The sequence below is a fragment of the Rhinatrema bivittatum genome, chromosome 1 (assembly GCF_901001135.1).
Source record: "Rhinatrema bivittatum chromosome 1, aRhiBiv1.1, whole genome shotgun sequence".
In the NCBI taxonomy this organism is placed as follows: domain Eukaryota; kingdom Metazoa; phylum Chordata; class Amphibia; order Gymnophiona; family Rhinatrematidae; genus Rhinatrema; species Rhinatrema bivittatum.
In genome coordinates, this window is record NC_042615.1 from 638,771,723 (window position 1) to 638,790,824 (window position 19,102).

At 46.8% G+C, this 19,102-nt stretch overlaps 1 protein-coding gene across 16 annotated transcripts in view; it reads right to left on the reverse strand.

The window, feature by feature from the left end:
* Nucleotides 1-19,102, reverse strand: part of PPIP5K2 (diphosphoinositol pentakisphosphate kinase 2) — a 620,162-nt gene that overhangs the window by 104,899 nt on the left and 496,161 nt on the right. For all 16 annotated transcript variants that reach the window (XR_003852104.1, XM_029572559.1, XM_029572550.1 and 13 more), the window contains one exon: nt 18,023-18,181. Coding sequence is in view for 15 of the 16 variants with exons in the window: in XM_029572559.1 (XP_029428419.1) it covers nt 18,023-18,181 (159 nt within the window). In the remaining variant the exon portion in view is untranslated. The remainder of the gene's footprint in view (nt 1-18,022; nt 18,182-19,102) is intronic.

A 19,102-nucleotide genomic window follows, 5' to 3' on the forward strand; every position in this document is an offset into this window, starting at 1 on the left:
ACATATGGATGACATCATCAGGGTGGGGCCCAATCACGGAACACTTTTGTCAAAGTTTCTAGAACTTTGACTGGCACCACTGAGCATGCCCAGCATGCCACTAACCCTGCACCCAGCAGGGGTCCCCCTTCAGTCTTGTTTATAGTAAAAAGCACGTGCAGAAAATAAAACAATTGCAAGCGTTCCCAACTCCGCGGGGTGGGTTTCATGAGGACTAACATCGTGCTGTCCTGTGAGAACACCTATTACAGGTAAGCAACTCTGCTTTCTCACAGGACAAGCAGGATGGTAGTCCTCACATATGGGTGAATAGCGAGCTGAGGATGCCTGAGCAATGTACCAAAAGCACCAAAAGACGTACAACAGGCACAACAACAGGGGTGATTTTGGATAAAAGGGCAGCCTAAAAATCCCAGCGAGCTGTTGGAAGGAAGTTGGGTATTAAGCTGAGAACAAATTGTGCAGAACAGACTGGCCAAAGATATAATCTTGGGTGCCAGCCTTGTCCAGGCAATAATGTGCTGCGAAAGTATGGCGAGAACTCCATGAAGCAGCCCTGCAGATGTCAGCAAGAGGTACTGAACGAAGGTGTGCTACTGACGTTGCCATTGCTCTAATGGAGTGCACTTTAACGCGTCCCTGGAGCGGAAGGCCTGCTTGCTGGTAGCAGAAGGAAATACAGTCCGCCAGCCAGGAGGACAGGGTCTGCTTTCCCACCGGGATTCACAGTTTAATTTTATCAAAGGAGACAAATAGCTGGGTGGACTTCCTATGGCCTGCAGTGCGTTCCAAATAAAAGGCTAGCGCACGCTTGCAGTCCAAGGAATGCAGAGCCCGCTCCCCTGGATGTGAGTGGGGTTTTGGAAAGAAAGTGGGCAAAACTATGGATTTTTAAATGGTAGAAATTTAGGATGAGTGTGAAGGACCACCCGATCAAGAAGAAATTTTGTGTATGTAAGTAACCAGCGCTTGCAGCTCACTGATCCGGCGAGTGGACGTCAAAGCAAGAAGGAAGAGCACTTTCCAAGTGAGATGCCGTAACTTGCAGGAGTGCAGAGGCTCAAATGGAGGTTTCATGATACTACATTGAGGTCCCAAGCAGGGGCCAGAGGACGGAAAGCGGGCTTGAGGTGTAGTAAGCCTTTCATAAAGCGCACTACCAAAGGTTGAGTCGAAAAAGAGACATCCCCTGTACCCTTATGGAAGGCGGCCACTGCACTGACATGCACTCTAATGGAGGAAGTTTGTAGACCCGGCTCTGAGAGGTGCCAGAGGTAGTCTAGAAACTTCGCTGTGGGGCAGGTAAAGGGATCTAACTCTTTTGAAGTGCACCATAATGAAAAATGGTTCCATTTAGAATGATAAGATCTTCTGGTAGAAGGCTTTCGTGAAGCTACCAGGACCTGGGATACAGAGTCCGAGAGGTTGAGAGGCCGTAAGATTAACCTTTCAACATCCAAGCTGTCAGCCTCAAGGCCTGGAGGTTGGGATAGCGCAGTTGTCCGTTCTTCTGAGATATCAGAGACGGATCTATGCCTAGGCGAATTTGTTGGCGGATTGAAAGGTTGCGAAGGATGGGGAACCACACTTGACTCGGCCAGTGGGGGGGGGGGGGGGGGGGGGCTATGAGAATCATGAGGCCCTTGTCCTGGCGTAGCTTCACGAGAGTCTTGTTGATGAGTGGAAGTGGGGGTAGGCATACAGGAGACCTGTTGCCCAAGAGACGGTGAAGACGTCCCCTGGTGGAGTTTTGTGACTGCAATGTAGGGAGCAGAAGTTCTCCACTTTGCGGATGTGAATCGATGCAAAGAGGTCGATGCTGGGATATCCCCACTTCTGGAATATGTGCTCCGCCACCGCAGGGTTCAGGGACCTCTCATGGGGCTGAAATGTACGACTGAGTTTGTCCGCTAGAACATTGTCCACACCCGCCAGGTAGGTCGCTCTCAGCAGCATGGAATGAGATAGAGCTAAAGATCAAATTTGCGCTACTTCCTGACAGTAGGTAGGAGCTGGTTCCACCCTGCTTGTTGATGTACCACATCGCTACTTGATTGTCTGTTTGGATGAGGATTGTCTTTTTTGCTAAGCAATCCTTGAAGGGCATATCTGATCGCCCTGAGCTCCAGAAAGTTTATCTGATGTTGTGTTTCTGCTGCAGACCAGGTTCCCTGAGTTTGCAGGTGGTTGACGTACTCCTCAACCTAGAGTGGCAGCATCTGTTGTCAGAATTATCTGAAGTTCTGGAGCTTGGAATGGTAGCCCTCTGAGCAGGTTGGACTCTTGGATCCACCAAGCCAGTGAGAGACGAAGCTGCCTGGTGACATGGACAATGTTGGACATTGGATGGTGGGTCTAGACCACTGGGATTTTAATGTCCACTGTGTTACTCGCATGGCAAGTCGAGCCATTGGTGTGACATGGACAGAGGATGCCATGTGGTCCAACAAGACGAGAACATGATGAGCAGTCATGGTTTGGAGAGACTGTACAGTGTGTGCAAGCACTGCCAGCGTATGAGCTCGGTCCCTGAGAAGGAAAGCTGTTGCTTGGATAGTGTTGAGATCCGCTCCGATAAAAGAGAGGAATTGGGACAGAGTCAGATTGGATTTCTGATAATTGATTAGAAATCCCAAGGTCAGTAGTAGTCGCAAGGTGAGATGGAGGGATTGAAGAACCACCTCCGCAGACTGAGCCCTTAGTAACCAGTTGTCTAGATAAGGGTAGACGTGAGTGCCTAGTCACCTTAAGTACGTGGCTACTACTGCCAGGCATTTCACGAAGACCCGAGGGGGCCGATGCCAGGCCGAACAGGAGCACTCGGTACTGAAAGTGCTGGTTTCCGATGAGGAACCAGAGGTATTTTCTGTGAGATGGGATAATTGCTATGTGCATGTACGCGTCTTTTAGATCTAGAGAGTAAAGCCAATCTCCCTACTGGAGAAGAGGAAGTAGAGAGCCTAAGGTTACTATTCTGAACTTCTCCTTCCGAAGCTGTTTGTTTAGGATACGAAGGTCTAATATCGGGAGAATGCTTCCCATCTTTTTTGGTGTTAAAAAACAGTGGGAGTAGAAGCCCTGTCCCATTTGTAAAGGAGGTACTTGTTCTATGGCGTTGGCCTGTAGGAGGGAAGCTATTTCCTCCTGCAGGAGTTGAGAATGGTCGGTGGAACTCCATCCTGGCTGAGGTGGAGAGTCCGACGGTATGGAGAGGAAGTTTAGATGGTAACCTTGAGTTATGACCGACAGGACAGACTGATCCATGGTGATCTTGCGCCACATGGTGGTGAAGTGGCAAAGCTGGTAGAAACGGCAGAGGTGGAAGACTACAATCGCTCTCTAGCGGGGAGTCAAAACCCCGTGGCAGGGCCAGGTTGCGCAGGTGGCTGTGTCTTCTGAGGCCTGGGCTGCCAAGGTGGAGGCTTCTGATAGGGTCTAGATGGACGAGACCGAGCTGGTGGAGGGTAGTATCTCCGTGCCTTAAAAGTAGATCTCGTTACCTCTCTTCTGAACAGCCGTTTAGAAGAGGTAGAGAAGTCGCCATGTACAGCCGAAAACCGTCGCAGCGTCTCATTGTGATCTTTGAGCTGTGCGACAGTTTCTTGGATCTTCTCGCCAAACAGATTGTCCCCCGTGCAGGGGAGGTCTGCTAAGCGGTCCTGTACCTCCAGCACAGATCCGAGGACTTCAGCCATGCCCACCTCTTTGCACTTATTTCGGCTGCTGATACACTGGAAGCCGTGTCAAACATGTCGTAAGCGGATCTTACCTCATGCTTACCTGCATCAAAACCCTTTTTTTTTTTTATAATGGAGTTCAGTTAGACTTGAACTGGTCCGGGAGGGAATCAGAAAACTCCTGCAACTGCTTGAATAAATTCCTGTTGTATTGCTTCATATAAAGTTGATAAGCTGCAATACAAGAGATTAACAGAGCCATGAAAAACTCTACACCAAAAAGCATAGAGGAATGTTTGCTCTTTTCCCAGAGGTGCGGAAGAATGAGGCCGTGGTCTCCTGGCCTTCTTCTGCGCAGATTCTACCACCACTGAATGACAACTGAGTTTTTTGGAAGCCAGGTGCCGACTGGACCAAATAGGTAGCATCAGTCTTACGATTGACCGGTGGGACGGTACCTGGGTGCTCCCAGGTGCGCTGTAGAAGATCAAACGATATGTCTTGAATCGGGATGGACATTATTTCTTTAGGTGCATTGACGAACTGAAGGACTTCCAGCATTTTGTGTCTGGAATCATCTTCAGTTTGAAGGGCAAATGGAATAGTCTCTGACATTTCCTTAATAAAATTTATGAAGGAGAGGTCCTCTGGTGGTGATCTGTGTGTTTTGTCAGGTGGAGAAGGTTCATTCAGGATATCACCAGTGTCCTGGGAATCAGAAGAGTCATCAGACTAAGGTTGGTAAGGCTGATCCCCAGCACACAATGGTGGCTCAGATGGCAGTAAAGGACCTTTCCCAGCCAGAGGAGGTTGGGGCACAGAGGGTATCAGAGTCGGCATCGGGGCTAGCAAGGGCAACGGACGAAGAGGCATCAAGGACATCGGTGACCTCGGTGGATGCCTTGGTGGAAATGATGACAAACTTAATTGGCATCTCAGAGACATGGTGGAAGGAGGACAACCAATGGGACAGTGCTATACCAGGGTACAAATTATATCACAATGACAGAGAGGAGCACCCGGGAGGCGGTGTGGCGCTTTATGTCCGGGATGGCATAGAGTCCAGCAGGATAAACATCCTGCACGAGACTAAATGCACAATTGAATCTTTATGGGTAGAAATCCCTTGTGTGTCAGGGAAGACTATAGTGATAGGAGTATACTACCGTCCACCTGGTCAAGATGGTGAGACGGACAGTGAAATGCTAAGAGAAATTAGGGAAGCTAACCAAATTGGTAGTGCGGTAATAATGGGAGACTTCAATTACCCCAATATTGACTGGGTAAATGTATCATCAGGACACGCTAGAGAGATAAAGTTCCTGGATGGAATAAATGATAGCTTTATGGAGCAATTGGTTCAGGAACAGGCGAGAGAGGGAGCAATTTTAGATCTAATTCTCAGTGGAGAACAGGATTTGGTGAGAGAGGTAACTGTGGTGGGGCCGCTTGGCAATAGTGATCATAATATGATCAAATTTGATTTAATGACTGGAAGGGGGACAGGAAGCAAATCCACGGCTCGCGTGCTAAACTTTCAAAAGGGAAACTTTGATAAAATGAGAAAAATAGTTAGAAAAAAACTGAAAGGAGCAGCTACAAAAGTAAAAAGTGTGCAAGAGGCGTGGTCATTGTTAAAAAATACCATCCTAGAAGCACAATCCAGATGTATTCCACACATTAAGAATGGTGGAAAGAAGGCAAAACGATTACTGGCATGGTTAAAAGGGGAGGTGAAAGAAGCTATTTTAGCCAAAAGATCTTCATTCAAAAATTGGAAGAAGGATCCAACAGAAGAAAATAGGATAATGCATAAATGTTGGCAAGTTAAATGTAAGACATTGATAAGACAGGCTAAGAGAGAATTTGAAAAGAAGTTGGCTGTAGAGGCAAAAACTTACAGTAAAAACTTTTTAAAATATATCCAAAGCAGAAAGCCTGTGAGGGAGTCAGTTGGACCATTAGATGATCAAGGGGTTAAAGGGGGACTTAGAGAAGATAAGGCCATCGCGGAAAGATTAAATGATTTCTTTGCTTCGGTGTTTACTGAAGAGGATGTTGGGGAGGTACCCGTACTGGAGAAGGTTTTCATGGGTAATGATTTAGATGCCATTTCTGAGCCATTGTTCTCAGCTGTGTCTTGCATGCAATAAAAGTCTTTCTTTTCGGACCAGTTGTCTGGGGCCTCTTTTCTGACGGTAACATAATCACGGTGAACCTAGAAGATGTGGTAGACCGGACTGACAAACTGAAGAGTAGTAAATCACCTAGACCGGATGGTATACACCCCAGTGTTCTGAAGGAATTAAAAAATGAAATTTCAGACCTATTAGTAAAAATTTGTAACCTATCATTAAAATCATCCATTGTACCTAAAGACTCGAGGATAGCTAATGTAACCCCAATATTTAAAAGGGCTCCAGGGGCGATATGGGAACTACAGACCAGTTAGTCTGACTTCAGTGCAAAGAAAAATAGTGGAAAGTGTTCTAAACATCAAAGTCACAGAACATATAGAAAGACATGGTTTAATGGAACAACGTCAGCATGGCTTTACCCAAGGCAAGTCTTGCCTCACAAATCTGCTTCACTTTTTTGAAGGAGTTAATATACATGTGGATAAAGGTGAACCGGTAGATGTAGTGTACTTGGATTTTCAGTAGGCATTTGACAAAGTTCTAGGAAAAATAAAAAGTCATAGGATAGGTGGCGATGTCCTTTCGTGGATAACATACTGGCTAAAAGACAGGAAACAGAGTAGGATTAAATCGACAATTTTCTCAGTGGAAGGGAGCGGGCAGTGGAGTGCCTCAGGGATCTGTATTGGGACCCTTACTTTTCAATATATTTATAAATGATCTGGAAAGAAATACGACAAGTGAGATAATCAAATTTGCAGATGATACAAAACTGTTCAGAGTAGTTAAAATCACAAGCAGATTGTGATAAATTGCAGGAAGACCTTCTGAGGCTGGAAAATTGGGCATCAAAATGGCAGATGAAATTTAATGTGGATAAGTGCAAGGTGATGCATATACGGAAAAATAACCCATGCTATAGTTACACAATGTTAGGTTCCATATTAGGTGCTACAACCCAAGAAAGAGATCTAGGCGTCATAGTGGATAATACATTGAAATCGTTGGTTCAGTGTGCTGCGGCAGTCAAAAAAGCAAACAGAATGTTGGGAATTATTAGAAAGGGAATGGTGAATAAAGCGGAAAATGTCATAATGCCTCTGTATCGCTCTATGGTGAGACTGCACCTTGAATACTGTGTACAATTCTGGTCGCCGCATCTCAAAAAAGATATAATTGCGATGGAGAAGGTACAGAGAAGGGCGACCAAAACGATAAGGGGAATGGAACAGCTCCCCTATGAGGAAAGACTAAAGAGGTTAGGACTTTTCAGCTTGGAGAAGAGACGGCTGAGGGGGGATATGATAGAGGTGTTTAAAATCATGAGCGGTCTAGAACAGGTAGATGTGAATCAGTTAGTCTTTCACATAACAGAAAGACTAGGGGGCACTCCATGAAGTTAGCATGTGGCACATTTAAAACTAATCAGAGAAAGTTTTTTTTTACTTAATGCACAACTAAACTCTGGAATTTGTTGCCAGAGGATGTGGTTAGTACAGTTAGTATAGCTGTGTTTAAAAAAGGATTGGATAGGTTCTTGGAGAAGTCCATTACCTGCTATTAATTAAGTTGACTTAGAAAATAGCCACTACTATCACTAGCAACGGTAACATGGAATAGACTTAGTTTTTGGGTACATGCCAGGTTCTTATGGTCTGGATTGGCCACTGTTGGAAACAGTATGCTGGGCTTGATGGACCCTTGGTCTGACCCAGTATGGCATATTCTTATGTTCTTAACTTGAAACTTGATTACTTGGATTGGATGACTAGGTTTCTAGCTGGAGACCACTAGGGCATTCAACCGAGAAGCGCCGACACCTGGTAATATGGGTGTCTGAAGTAGAAATAAGGGTTGGCTTACCCATGCTTGTGTTGCACTCAGGGGAGGTTCCCCTGGGGCTTCTTGATTGCGAGGCAGCCATGGGCGGGGTGCTGAGTCCATCTGTCTACACTAAGGAAAATGAAATTATCAGGTAAGTAATTTCTCCATTTCCTAGCGTGTAGCAGATGGACTCAGGACCAATGGGATGTACAAAAGCTACTCCCGAACTGGGCGGGAGGCTGCCCGTGGCCCATTTAGTACTGCCTTTGCGAATGTTGTGTCCTCCTTGGCCTGAACATCCAGGCGATAGATTCTCGAGGTGGTGTGGATGGAGGACCACACTGCCACCCAACAGATCTCTGCGGGTGACAGCATCTTGGTTTCTGCCCAGGACACTGCCTGGGCCCTTGTGGAATGGGCCTTAACTTATAGCGGAGGGGGCTCGCCTGCCTCTACGTAGGCCACCTTGATTACTTCTTTACTTCTTTATTTATTTTTTTTCTATTTGTACAGCTTTTCTATACTGTTGTGGAGAGAACTATGTCTCTATCTCTACGGTTTACATCATTTTAAAAAAAAACAATAAATTAATAAAAATTCACAGTATGGAATAAAACTTACATTAATCAGGCAATGTAAATAAAACAAGTAAGAACAAATAAAAACTGATTAAAAATATAAAAAGGAGGAGATAAAAAGTATAAAAATAAGGTCAGAATTATTAACTCTCGCTCCAAAAAATCAAATCATACTGGATCCTTTGCATTCCTCATGAAAAGCTTGCCGAAAGCACCAGGTTTTCAGTTCCTTTTTAAATGTTTTCAAATTTGGCTGCAATCTCAGATCGGTTGGTAAGGTGTTCCATAGTTTTGGACCAGCGATGGAAATCTTTGATCCAGCGGGTGATGGTTGCCCACGAGGCTGCTTCCCGTTGCTTCTTTCCGCTGTGAAGAACAAACAGATGGTCCATCCTTCGTACAGGCGCCGATCTTTCCAGGTATCAAACTAGGAGTCTGCCGACATTCAGGTGGTGAAGAAGGCGTGAGTCTTATGAGTCCTTATGCTCGTCTGGAGATGGCAGCGAGATGGTTTGGTTTAAATGGAAGTGAGAAACCATCTTTGGCAGGAAGGAGGGTACAATGCGCAGCTGTATGGATCCCGGCGTGAATCTGAGGAACGGCTCCCAGCATGATAGTGCTTGAAGTTCGGAGATTCGACGGGCTGAGAAATTGCCATGAGGAACACCGTCTTCATGGTCAGGAGCTGTAGGGACAGACCGAGAGTTGGTCTGAACGAGGCTCCTGCTAGGAAGTCTAACACTAGATTGAGATTCCACAGGGGTATCGGCCACTTTAGAGGTGGTCGAATGTGCTTGACCCCTTTAAGAAGCGGGAGACACATGGGTGGGCCTCTAGGCTGTTGCCGTCTACCCTGGGTCTGAAGCTGGTCAGGGCGGCCAGCTGATGGAGTTGAGAAACAACTCTTTGTTCACGCCATCCTGCAGAAATTCCAGGATCATGGGAATTTTGACTGTCCGTGGAAGGATGTCGTGGTCCTCGCACCAGGCTTCGAATAATCTCGTATGTATGTTAAGGAGGTGGAGAACTTGCGTGCTCGGAGCAGTGTGTCACTGGCCCTGAGTATCCACTCTTTTTCAGGCGAGACCTCTCAATGGCCAGACCGTAAGCGAGAATCTCGTTGGGTTTTCGTGGAGGATCGGTCCTTGCTGGAGTAGATCCTTGTATGGACGTAGGCGTAGAGGGTTTCCTGCCAGAAGTCTTCGCATATCCACATACCACGGCCTTCTTGGCCAGTCCGGGGCCACTAGAAGTACCAGCACTCGTGTTGTTCTAACTTGCGGATGATTCCAACCACTAGTGGCCATGGAGGGAAGGCGTACAGTAGATTCTCCTGAGGCCAGGTCTGGACAAGGGTGTCGATTCCCTGGGACATCGGTTCCAGTCTTCAGCTGAAGAACTTGGGAACCCGGGCGTTGGACCCGGTTGCCAGAAGATCCATGGCTGGTGTTCCCCAGTGGTTTACTATCTGCTGGAAGGCTGTTGTTGACAGTGTCCATTCCCCTGGATCCAGACTCTCTCTGCTGAGGTAGTCTGCCATGACGTTGTCTTTTCTCATGATGTGGGCTGCTGATATCCCTTGTAGGTTTGATTCTGTCCACGTCATTAGGGGTTCTATTTCCAGGGACACCTGCTGGCTCCTGGTTCCCCCCTGGCAGTTGATGTAGGCCAATGTTGTGGCGTTGTCTGACATGAATGACTGATTTGCCCCGGAGTCTGTGGCTGAACCGTAGGCAGGCTAGTCTGACTGCTCAGGCTTCCAGTCAGTTTATGTTCCATGCAGACTCTTCTTCGTTCCATTGCCCTTGAGCCATTAGCTCCTGGCAGTGGGCTCCCCATCCCCGCAGGCTTGCGTCCATGGTGAGCAAGGTCCATTCCAGTGGGGATAGGCTTGTTCCCTCGCTCAGGTGGTCTTCTTATAGCCACCATTGTAGTTGGTTCCGAACCTTTGCCGGTAGCCGGCGGGGGGCGGAGTAGTTTTGAGACATCGGGTTCCATCGAGACAGTAGGGAGTGTTGTAGGGGCCGCATGTGGGCCCTTGCCCACAGGACGACTTCTATGGTTGATATCATGAGTCTGAGGACTTGCAGATAGTCCCATGCTGTGGGTAGAGTGGAATTCAACAATGCTCGGAGTTGTTCCATCAACCTCTTTCTCCTTGTAGGGGGAAGGGTGATTGTTCCCTTTGGTGTTGAACCGGACTCCCAGGTATTCCAGGCATTGGTAGGGCTGCAGGTGGCTCTTGGGTGTGTTTACGACCCACCCGAGGTTCTGCAGTAGTTCCTTGACTCTGGTGGTTGCCTGCTGGCTTTCCTCTGCGATTTTGCTCTGATCAGCCAATCGTCCAGGTATGGATGCACGAGGATTCCCTCTTTCCTCAGTGCTGCCGCTACTACCACCATGATCTTGGTGAACATTCGGGGAGCCGTAGCCAGCCCGAAAGGTAGGGTCTGGAACTGGTAGTGATGGCTCAATATCGCGAAGCGTAGGAAACGCTGGTGGGTGCGATGGATCAGTATGTGGAGATAGGCTTCTGACAGATCCAGGGAGTTCAGTAATTCTCCCAGTTGTGCCGCTTTTATGACTGCACGCAGGGTTTCCATGCAGAAGCGGGGTACCTTCAGGTAGTGATTGATGGTCTTGAGGTTCAGTGTGGGCCGAAATGTTCCCTCTTTCTTGGGCACGATGAAGTAGATGGAATAGTGCCATGGATTTTGTTGGTGCGGAGGCACTGGTGTTATTGCCTTTAGGGCGAGTAGTTTTTAGTGTGGTTTCCAATGCCTTTTTCTTGGAGGGGTCGTGGCATGGAGAAATCACAAACTTGTCCAGAGGGATGCTGTGGAAGTCTAGGTAATATCCCTCTCAAATGATGGATAGGACCCAATTGTCTGACATTATCTCGACCCATCTTTGGTAGAAAAGGGCAAGCCTGCCCCCTATGATCTCTTCCTGTAGATGGGTCTACTGATTCTCATTGCGTGTTGCGGCTGGGGCCTGGTCCTGAGCCGGCTCCCCTTTTGTTGTGTCTGTTCCGAAAGGACTGCCCCTTGCTGGCGGGGCGGGGGGCTTGGTAAGCGTTGGTTCCTCTTGTTCCTGTCCTCTGGTAGACAGCGTACTGGGGACTTGCCCCATTTGTCGACTAGTTTGTCCAGGTCTCTTCCAAAGAGGAGTAATCCTCTAAAGGGCATTCTCATGAGCCTAGTCTTAGAGGACGCGTCGGCTGACCAGCTTTGGAGCCAGAGCTGTCTTCTGGCTGCCACTATGGATGAGAGGCTCCTGGCTGAGGTGCGTACCAGGTCTGAGGTCGCATCCGTGAGGAATGATATTGCCGGGTCTAATGCCTCGATTGGCGTTGTTGCATACCTGGCCATCGCCAGGCAGGTGCGTGATACCACGGTGCAGCAAGCAGCGATCTGTAGGGTCATAGCTGATACATCGTAAGACTGCTTGAGGATGGATTCCTGCCGTCTGTCATTGGCATCCTTGAGGGAAGCTCCACCCTCGACTGGTATGGTGGTGCGCTTTGTGGTGGCGCAGACCAAGGCGTCGACCTTGGGAAACCTCAGGAGTTCCTTCGTTGCAGGGTCTAAGGGGTAGAGAGCTTCTAGGGCTCGACCCCCCTTGAAGGTGGCCTCTGGGGCGTCCCATTCCAGGTCGATCAGTTGTTGTATGGCCTGTTGCGTAGGGAAATGGTGTGAGGTTTGGCGGAGGCTGTCCAGGCTCTCAAGTGGCATGCCGGGCAGAGGACTGGGCCTTTAGCTGTCTTGGATGGCGGTGCCATGATTTGCGCGTGTATCTCGTACAGATATGCGTGCCGAGAGGCCTGGTTATGTGTTCTGGGTGCGCCTACATTGTGCGCCTAGGAACGGAAGATGCATGCGTGGCTGTGCGCACGGTCCTAGTTGTGCGCTCAGTCCCCTTTGTGCGCGTTGCTGTGCACCCGGAGTATATGCGCGCGGCACTGGGCGCACAAGTATTTTATGCACCCGGCTCGCTGCTGTGCACATGGCTCAGTTGTGCGGACAAACAGCAACAAAGGGGGGGGGGGGGGGAGAAATGGCGCCGGCAACCAAGCGGGCAAGATGGCGGCCCCCCCGGAGGGTCTCCACGTGGGAGGACCCTCGAGCCGGATCGGGGTCTAGCCTGGACGGAGCTGCTAAACCCGATTAGACAAACGCCGGAGGGGCGATCTGTGCGGTTATCCGAGCCTCGGAGGCCAGAAACTTAGAGAAATGTTTTCTACCTTACCTTGTCTCAGTGCTTCCCGGTCTGTTGACGCAGGGTCTCGTGGTGATCTTTGAGTTGGGCCACTGCGTCCTGAATCGTGTCCCCAAACAGGTTCTCTCCTTTACAGGGGAGGTCAGCTAATTTCTCCTGCACCTCTGGATGAAGGTCTGAGGCTTTTAGCTAGGCCCAGTGTCTGGTACTAATGTCCGCTGCCGAGACCCTTGACGCTGTTTCAAGGGCGTTTTAATAGGCCTCCCTTACTTCGTGTTTTCCAGCCTCTAATCCATTTTGGAGGATGGAGTCCAGGCCCTCCTGAAATTGCTGTGGCAGGGTTTCCAAGAACTCCTGGACTTGTTTCCAGAGGTTCCTGTTATATTGGGTCATGTAGAGCTGGTATACCGCAATGCTAGCAATCAGCATAGGATCCTGGAAAACCCGTCGACCAAAGGCGTCTAAGGCTGCCTGGTCCATTCCAGGAGGAGCGGAGGAGTGAAGGCAGGACCTCTTGGCCTACTTTTGGGCTGACTACCACCGACTGGAGGGGCAACTGGCTTTTCTGAAAACCCAGGGCCTGTTGCACTAGGTAAATGGCATCGGTCTTTTTATTGACCGGAGGCACAGTACCTGGATGTTCCCAGAGTGTGCAGGAGATTGAGAAGAACCTCGTGTACTGGGATAAGCCATGACCTCTTTTGGAGCATCCACAAACTGTAGGACCTCCAACATTTTGTGGTGGGCGTCTTCCTCTCTTGAAAATTGGAAGGGTATGGTTTCCGCCATCTTCCTGACGAAACTGACAAAGGAGAGATCCTTCGGAGGTGAGCGCCACCTCTCTTCTGGGGGAGAGGGCTCTGAAAGGAGTTCCTCGAAGGCCTCTGAGGAATGATCAGCGAAGGCATCCTCTCACAGGATGCTGACAGGGAGGCTCTTCCTCGTCAGCAGGGTGTCTGAATTGAGGAGAGAGGCTAAAGTCCAGAGTACGGGGCGTGGGTACTGATGGGACTGTGAGGTGGCACCGACAATGGTGGTGCTGGCACAGAGGGCACGGGACTGGGAGGAACGCCGGGGTACCGGGAGACCCGATGGTCTGGGGACGGGATCCAGTATCAGTGGATCCGCCCATGAAGATGGGAAAGGAGCCACACCTTCCTCCACCGAGGAGCCCAGAATTGGGATCAAGACCGGAGGAGGTACTGGTGGTACGGGCTGCACCAGCAGAGCACCAAGCAGGACGTCCAGTTTTTCCAAAAGGGGTGCCAACATGGAGGGCACCAGTTCTGATGCCAGTTCTGAGGCAGTGTCAAAATTGTCATAAGCAGCCCTTACCTCATGCTTCCCGGCTTCTAGGCCCTTGGTAATTATGGCCTGTGCAGATACTTGAAATTGCTCTGGGAGAGAATTTGTAAATTCTTCCATTTGCTTCCAGAGATCCCTTTGATACTGCGTCATGTATAGTTGATAAGCAGAAATTCTGGAAGATAGAAGTGCACCTTGATAAACCTTTCTGCCAAGGGAGTCTAGAAAGCGATGATCCTTCCCTGGAGGAGCTGAGGAGTGTGGACGTACCCTCTTGGATTTTTTCTGGGCAGATTCTACTACCACAGACTGATGTGGTAACTGTGTCTTTTGGAAGCCTGGTGCCTGTTGCACTAGGTAGGTAGTGTCCACACGTTTGTTGACTGCTGGAACCGTGCATGGGTGCTCCCACACCCGGTGCTGTAGGTCTAAAAGCACCTCATGGATAGGGATTGCTAGAACCTGTTTTGGTGGGTCCACGAACTGGAGGACCTCTAGAGTATGTTGTCTTGAATCTTGCTCTGAGGAAAGTTTAAAAAGGATTGTGTCTGCCATGTTTTGTACGAAACTGGAAAAGGATAAGTCCTCTGGTGGGGATCTTTTCCGTGATTCAGGAGGTGAGGGTTCGGGCATGAACTCCTCAGAAGAGGTGTTTGACCTTTGATCATCCCAAGAATCATCTTCCTCTGGGTCTTGATAGGGAGTTCTTGGGGATTTCCTTAAATTAGTAGAAATACCTGATGGTCCAGGTAATGGTTCATCGATGGAAACCATTGGAGGGATGTTATCCGTGGGTTTCTGTGGAACTGTATCGATGACATTGTGATATTTTTTCAGAAGACGTTGAAAGAGTGCTAACTCCTGAGGGTCAGAATCCTTTGCTACTGGTGGTATCGATGAAATGATAGGTGGCATCGATGGAGTTGCAGAAACTGGTCGTGTCGGTGCTGTTGACGGCGGTATCATCGATGTCATCGGTATCGATGGAAGAGATGGGATTTGAGCGTATATCGATGTCGTAATTATTTTTGGTGTCGACGTCGATTCCCGTTGTACCGGAGTCAAGAATGACCCCGGCATCGGCAAATTTGCCGGCTTCGATGCAGTAAGCATCAGCATCGACAGAGAAGTCTGTCCTGAAAGCTGATCCTTCAAAGCTTGTGAAACCGCTTGTCGGATTAAATCGGACAATTCCGGCCGCACAGCCGTTGGAAGCAGAGCGGTTGAGGGCGGTGGCGTAGGCTGAGGTACAAGTTCCTGTGAAATATCTTGTGTTAGATCTGGTGCCGGCAGTGGAGTCGAGGTAGGCCGAGGCATTGACAACTCCGACGTTTCCTGATGTTTTGCCCGCTTCGCTGTCGTAGCTTCCTGGGAAGCAGAGTCTGACAACGAAGGGCTTCGATGCCGGTGTCGATGTTTTGACTTCGATTTTTCTGTTGATTTTGTCGACGTCGAGGACGATGAAGGGGACGAGTGATCCCCCGACGGTCCCGGGCGAGGTTTTTTTTTTTTTTTTTTAAGGATTATGCGCTTAGTCGCTCCAGCCAGAGACGACTTCGATGACTGCGACGGGGAAGGTATGAGTTGCAGGCTGAATAAATGCTCCATTTTTTCGAGCCTGGTTTTCGGCGTCATCTCCGCGCATTGTGGACAGTTATGTACATCATGTTTGTCACCCAGACATAATACACATTCGGTATGTGGGTCTGTAAGTGACATTTTCCTGGTACAACGAGGACATTTCTTAAATCCCGTTGACATTTTTATATTTTAACGATCGACGGCCATCGGTTCGACTGAGGAGAAAAAAAATTTTCACCTTTCGGAACAGAAAATTTGAGACTGGGTTACTTACCAGCCGGTAAGAAAAGGACCCCGAAAGATTTTCTGTGAGAGAGAATATCAAAACTATGACTTGTAAGTCGAATTGAAGGTTGAGAAACACTCAACGGTTCCGGAACCGCGATGCTAACAGCAGCGCGGAAAAACGAAGACTGAAGAGACACACCTGTGGCAGAGAATATCATAGCATGCTGGGCATGCTCAGTGGCCTCACTGGGCCAGTCAAAAGTTTCTAGAAACTTTGACAGAAAGTTTTCCCGCCTGGGCTCCGTTCGGTGATGTCACCCATATGTTGGTTCCTCTGTTGCTGCTGAGTTGTCTGTGAGAGACCCCACAGAAAGTTGGGCAGGGAAATGTCAGCTGTGTACATGGCCTGAGCAAACTGTCATAGATGGGGGTGAATTCACAACAGTGATGGTCAGGACTGTCATCAAAACAGAATCAGGAGGCAGAAGCGTGGTCAGACAGGCAGGGTCAAGGTAGACAGAGTTTTGTGCAACATCAGGAGGCAGGCCAGGGTCAGGACAGGAGGAGATCAAGGTAAAAGGCAGGCAATAGGATGGGATAGGCAGGGTTTGTACAAGTCAAATGCAAGCAAAGGTCAAGGCAGGCAGCAAACAAAGCAGAATTAGAAATCAAGCCGGGTAACAGGAGAAAGGCATCAAGAGTACAGGAATGTACTCTTGATGCCTTTCTCAAAAGGCATCAAGTACAGAATCAAACCTGTTCAGGCATTGGCTCAGAGGGCTGAGCTTATTTTATAGGAAAGCAGTGATACTGTCATCAGAGTGCATTTACAGGAAATGCTGTGCACTGGACCTATAAAAGGGCCAAGTTAATAAGGCCCCTTAGAGCCACCATTGATGAGGATGCCAGGAACCATGCTGGTCTTAGAATATTAAGGTATGGACTGTGGACCACTGCACAGCACCCCGGGGTCGGCAGCATATTACATTCCTGTTATAATCATCAACATATAATCACCTCTTTAGCCCTTCATATCTTCCCATCCCAGTAACCACTGATATATTTTGTTGACAACTTTCCTGAAAATACATTATATATCTTATTTCCAAGGTATTTTCCAACTTGGAAATGGAAAACCAGTAAAATAGATCTCTAGAAGTATATACTGTAAGTTAATTCTAGGCTCACAGCAATATCAATAATTAAAACCTATAAACTCCAAAAATCCCCATATTAGCAACAAAAGATCATCAATAGAACACATTAATCAAATAAATAAAAACTAAAATAACTAAAATGTATTCAGCACTCACTCTGTGCCCAAAGGGCCGACAAAGGAGAAGGCCCTTTGATGGGCCTTAGAGAAAAGCCCAAGCAGGCCGCCCCTAAGGAGGTAAATGGTGACAACAATGGATGATAACTGAGCAGCCTCCTGAAGCTCACAGTTCTTTCCGCGAACATTATCTGCCACACTTGGGGGCACAACTTGAAGCCATTGGCCTTTTCATACTGTGAAAAACTTAGGAGAGAAAATCCGGAGAAGCAATGGGACTGATGCTTTAAAATTTATTATATATACAAAGTAGACAGCAGTCTTCACAGCTATAACAATACATGCATCCTTTATAAATTACTGCAGTATTTTCTTTTTTCTTTTTGCAAAATCATTTTTATTGTGAAGACTTGCAGTTCCACAATCGCACGAAGTATGCAAAAGCGAGACCAACAATTTGACAATCAAAACAGTGGTTATGCAGATCTTCATTTAAACATCAACTTCCACCCCTGTATGCAAACTGAACAACCCAAGCTTCAGTACTCTCATTCCAAACATTCATATCAGACACACCACATGCTTCCCCCCCAGCCAACCATCCTCACCAACCTTCAGACGCATCCTCTCCCCCTCCCCAACCGACCCAGAAGCCCAAAGATGCATGTATCTGGAGCGTACTCAGAACTAAAAACCATTAATCTCTTAAATACCGGTATGTAAATGATTTCATCCATAGCAACCATTCTCTCTCTGATAATCATTACTTTTATTCCAAGTTTTGAAATCTTATTTTATTAATTTTACTAGAGTGCCTTTTTGGTTAAAATGGAGCTGTATATTGAATGAAAAAAATGTTTGTTTCATTCTGATCTCCATCATCCCACAAAAGTATTTGTCACAGAACATGAATCTAAGGTACACTTGCTTATTGACAATTTAACACTAACTTTATAATACCTTAAAGGTTTATTTTTTTTATTATAAAATATCAGAATCAATTTAAAACATTTTCTCATACTAAAAATGATTCATATTATAATTATCTTCGCTCTCATACTGTGAGGAAAATACCTATTTGAGATGATCAAATCTATTATGGAGTCAGGAACTAACATTATTGCACTTAAAACTATTTTATTTCTTTTATTTAGAAAGGTTCTGTTTGTTCTGCAGAACATGCAATGGAAAAATACTTACTTCAACTGAGTTAATCTTTCTTGATCGTGGAAGTGGAGACTTTCTGTGTATGAGAATTGGGTCCGAAACCATTGGCTTGAACACAATCTGGCATCGATCTGGTTCATCCTTTTTGGAAATATTTGCTTCCTCATCACTTTCATTATTCAGGGAAACTTTCTGCATGAATGACAAATAATGTTCTTCTGTATAAAATGAACTGCAGATGTGTTTAAAACTGAGAATAAAAATATTTGAACTGTAGCATCTAAATGGAAAATATTACTTTATCTACTCCTTACTCTTTACACAATTTTCATACTGGTACAGAAAAGATATCAATCAAGTTTCAAGTGGTACTGGTTCACTGTGAACAAAAGACACTAATAAAGCTGTTTGAGCATAACATTCTCTTATCAGTGAAAAGGAAGACCATCAAAAACTTGTCTACAAACATTTTAAGATATTCATTACAAGAATCAGCAAGTATAAAACCAATAGTACTAGAAAATTTACTACCACTTGTGTGTTATTGGAAAATCCAATATGCCTGAACATTTTGGATGCAGTTCACTTTTGCTTGGCAGTTAGAAAAACTGACAGCCAAAATTAATTTGCCACATAGGATACAAATATTTCTATTTAATCGCATATTTAGAAAAGACTACAGAAAAGCCCTGAGCATCTTGAAGAAAACTCCCTTCATGTAAGTTTTTAGAACAGTTCCACTCTCCAGCACATAATAAATCATCAGGCTCATTATAATACACATGAATCTTATTTTTTTGTAGTCTCTTATGATATCAGCAACATCTGGAACAAAGCAGAGCAAGTGCACAGAATATGATCACAGATTGATGTTGGCATGAACTAAAGGCAAGAAGCTATATTTGCCCACATTTCTATCACCACTCAGTCTCATTTAAATATACTCCAACACCAAGAGAAACAATAGGAAAACAGATGTAAAACACATTATGAGTGCGGCTATTGCAAACCACACTAAAATCCGAGATGCAGCATACAAGAATTTTAAATAAAAGAGGATAAGTAAACAAAATACTGACTGCAGCAAACTGTAAACAAATTGTCTCATTTTTG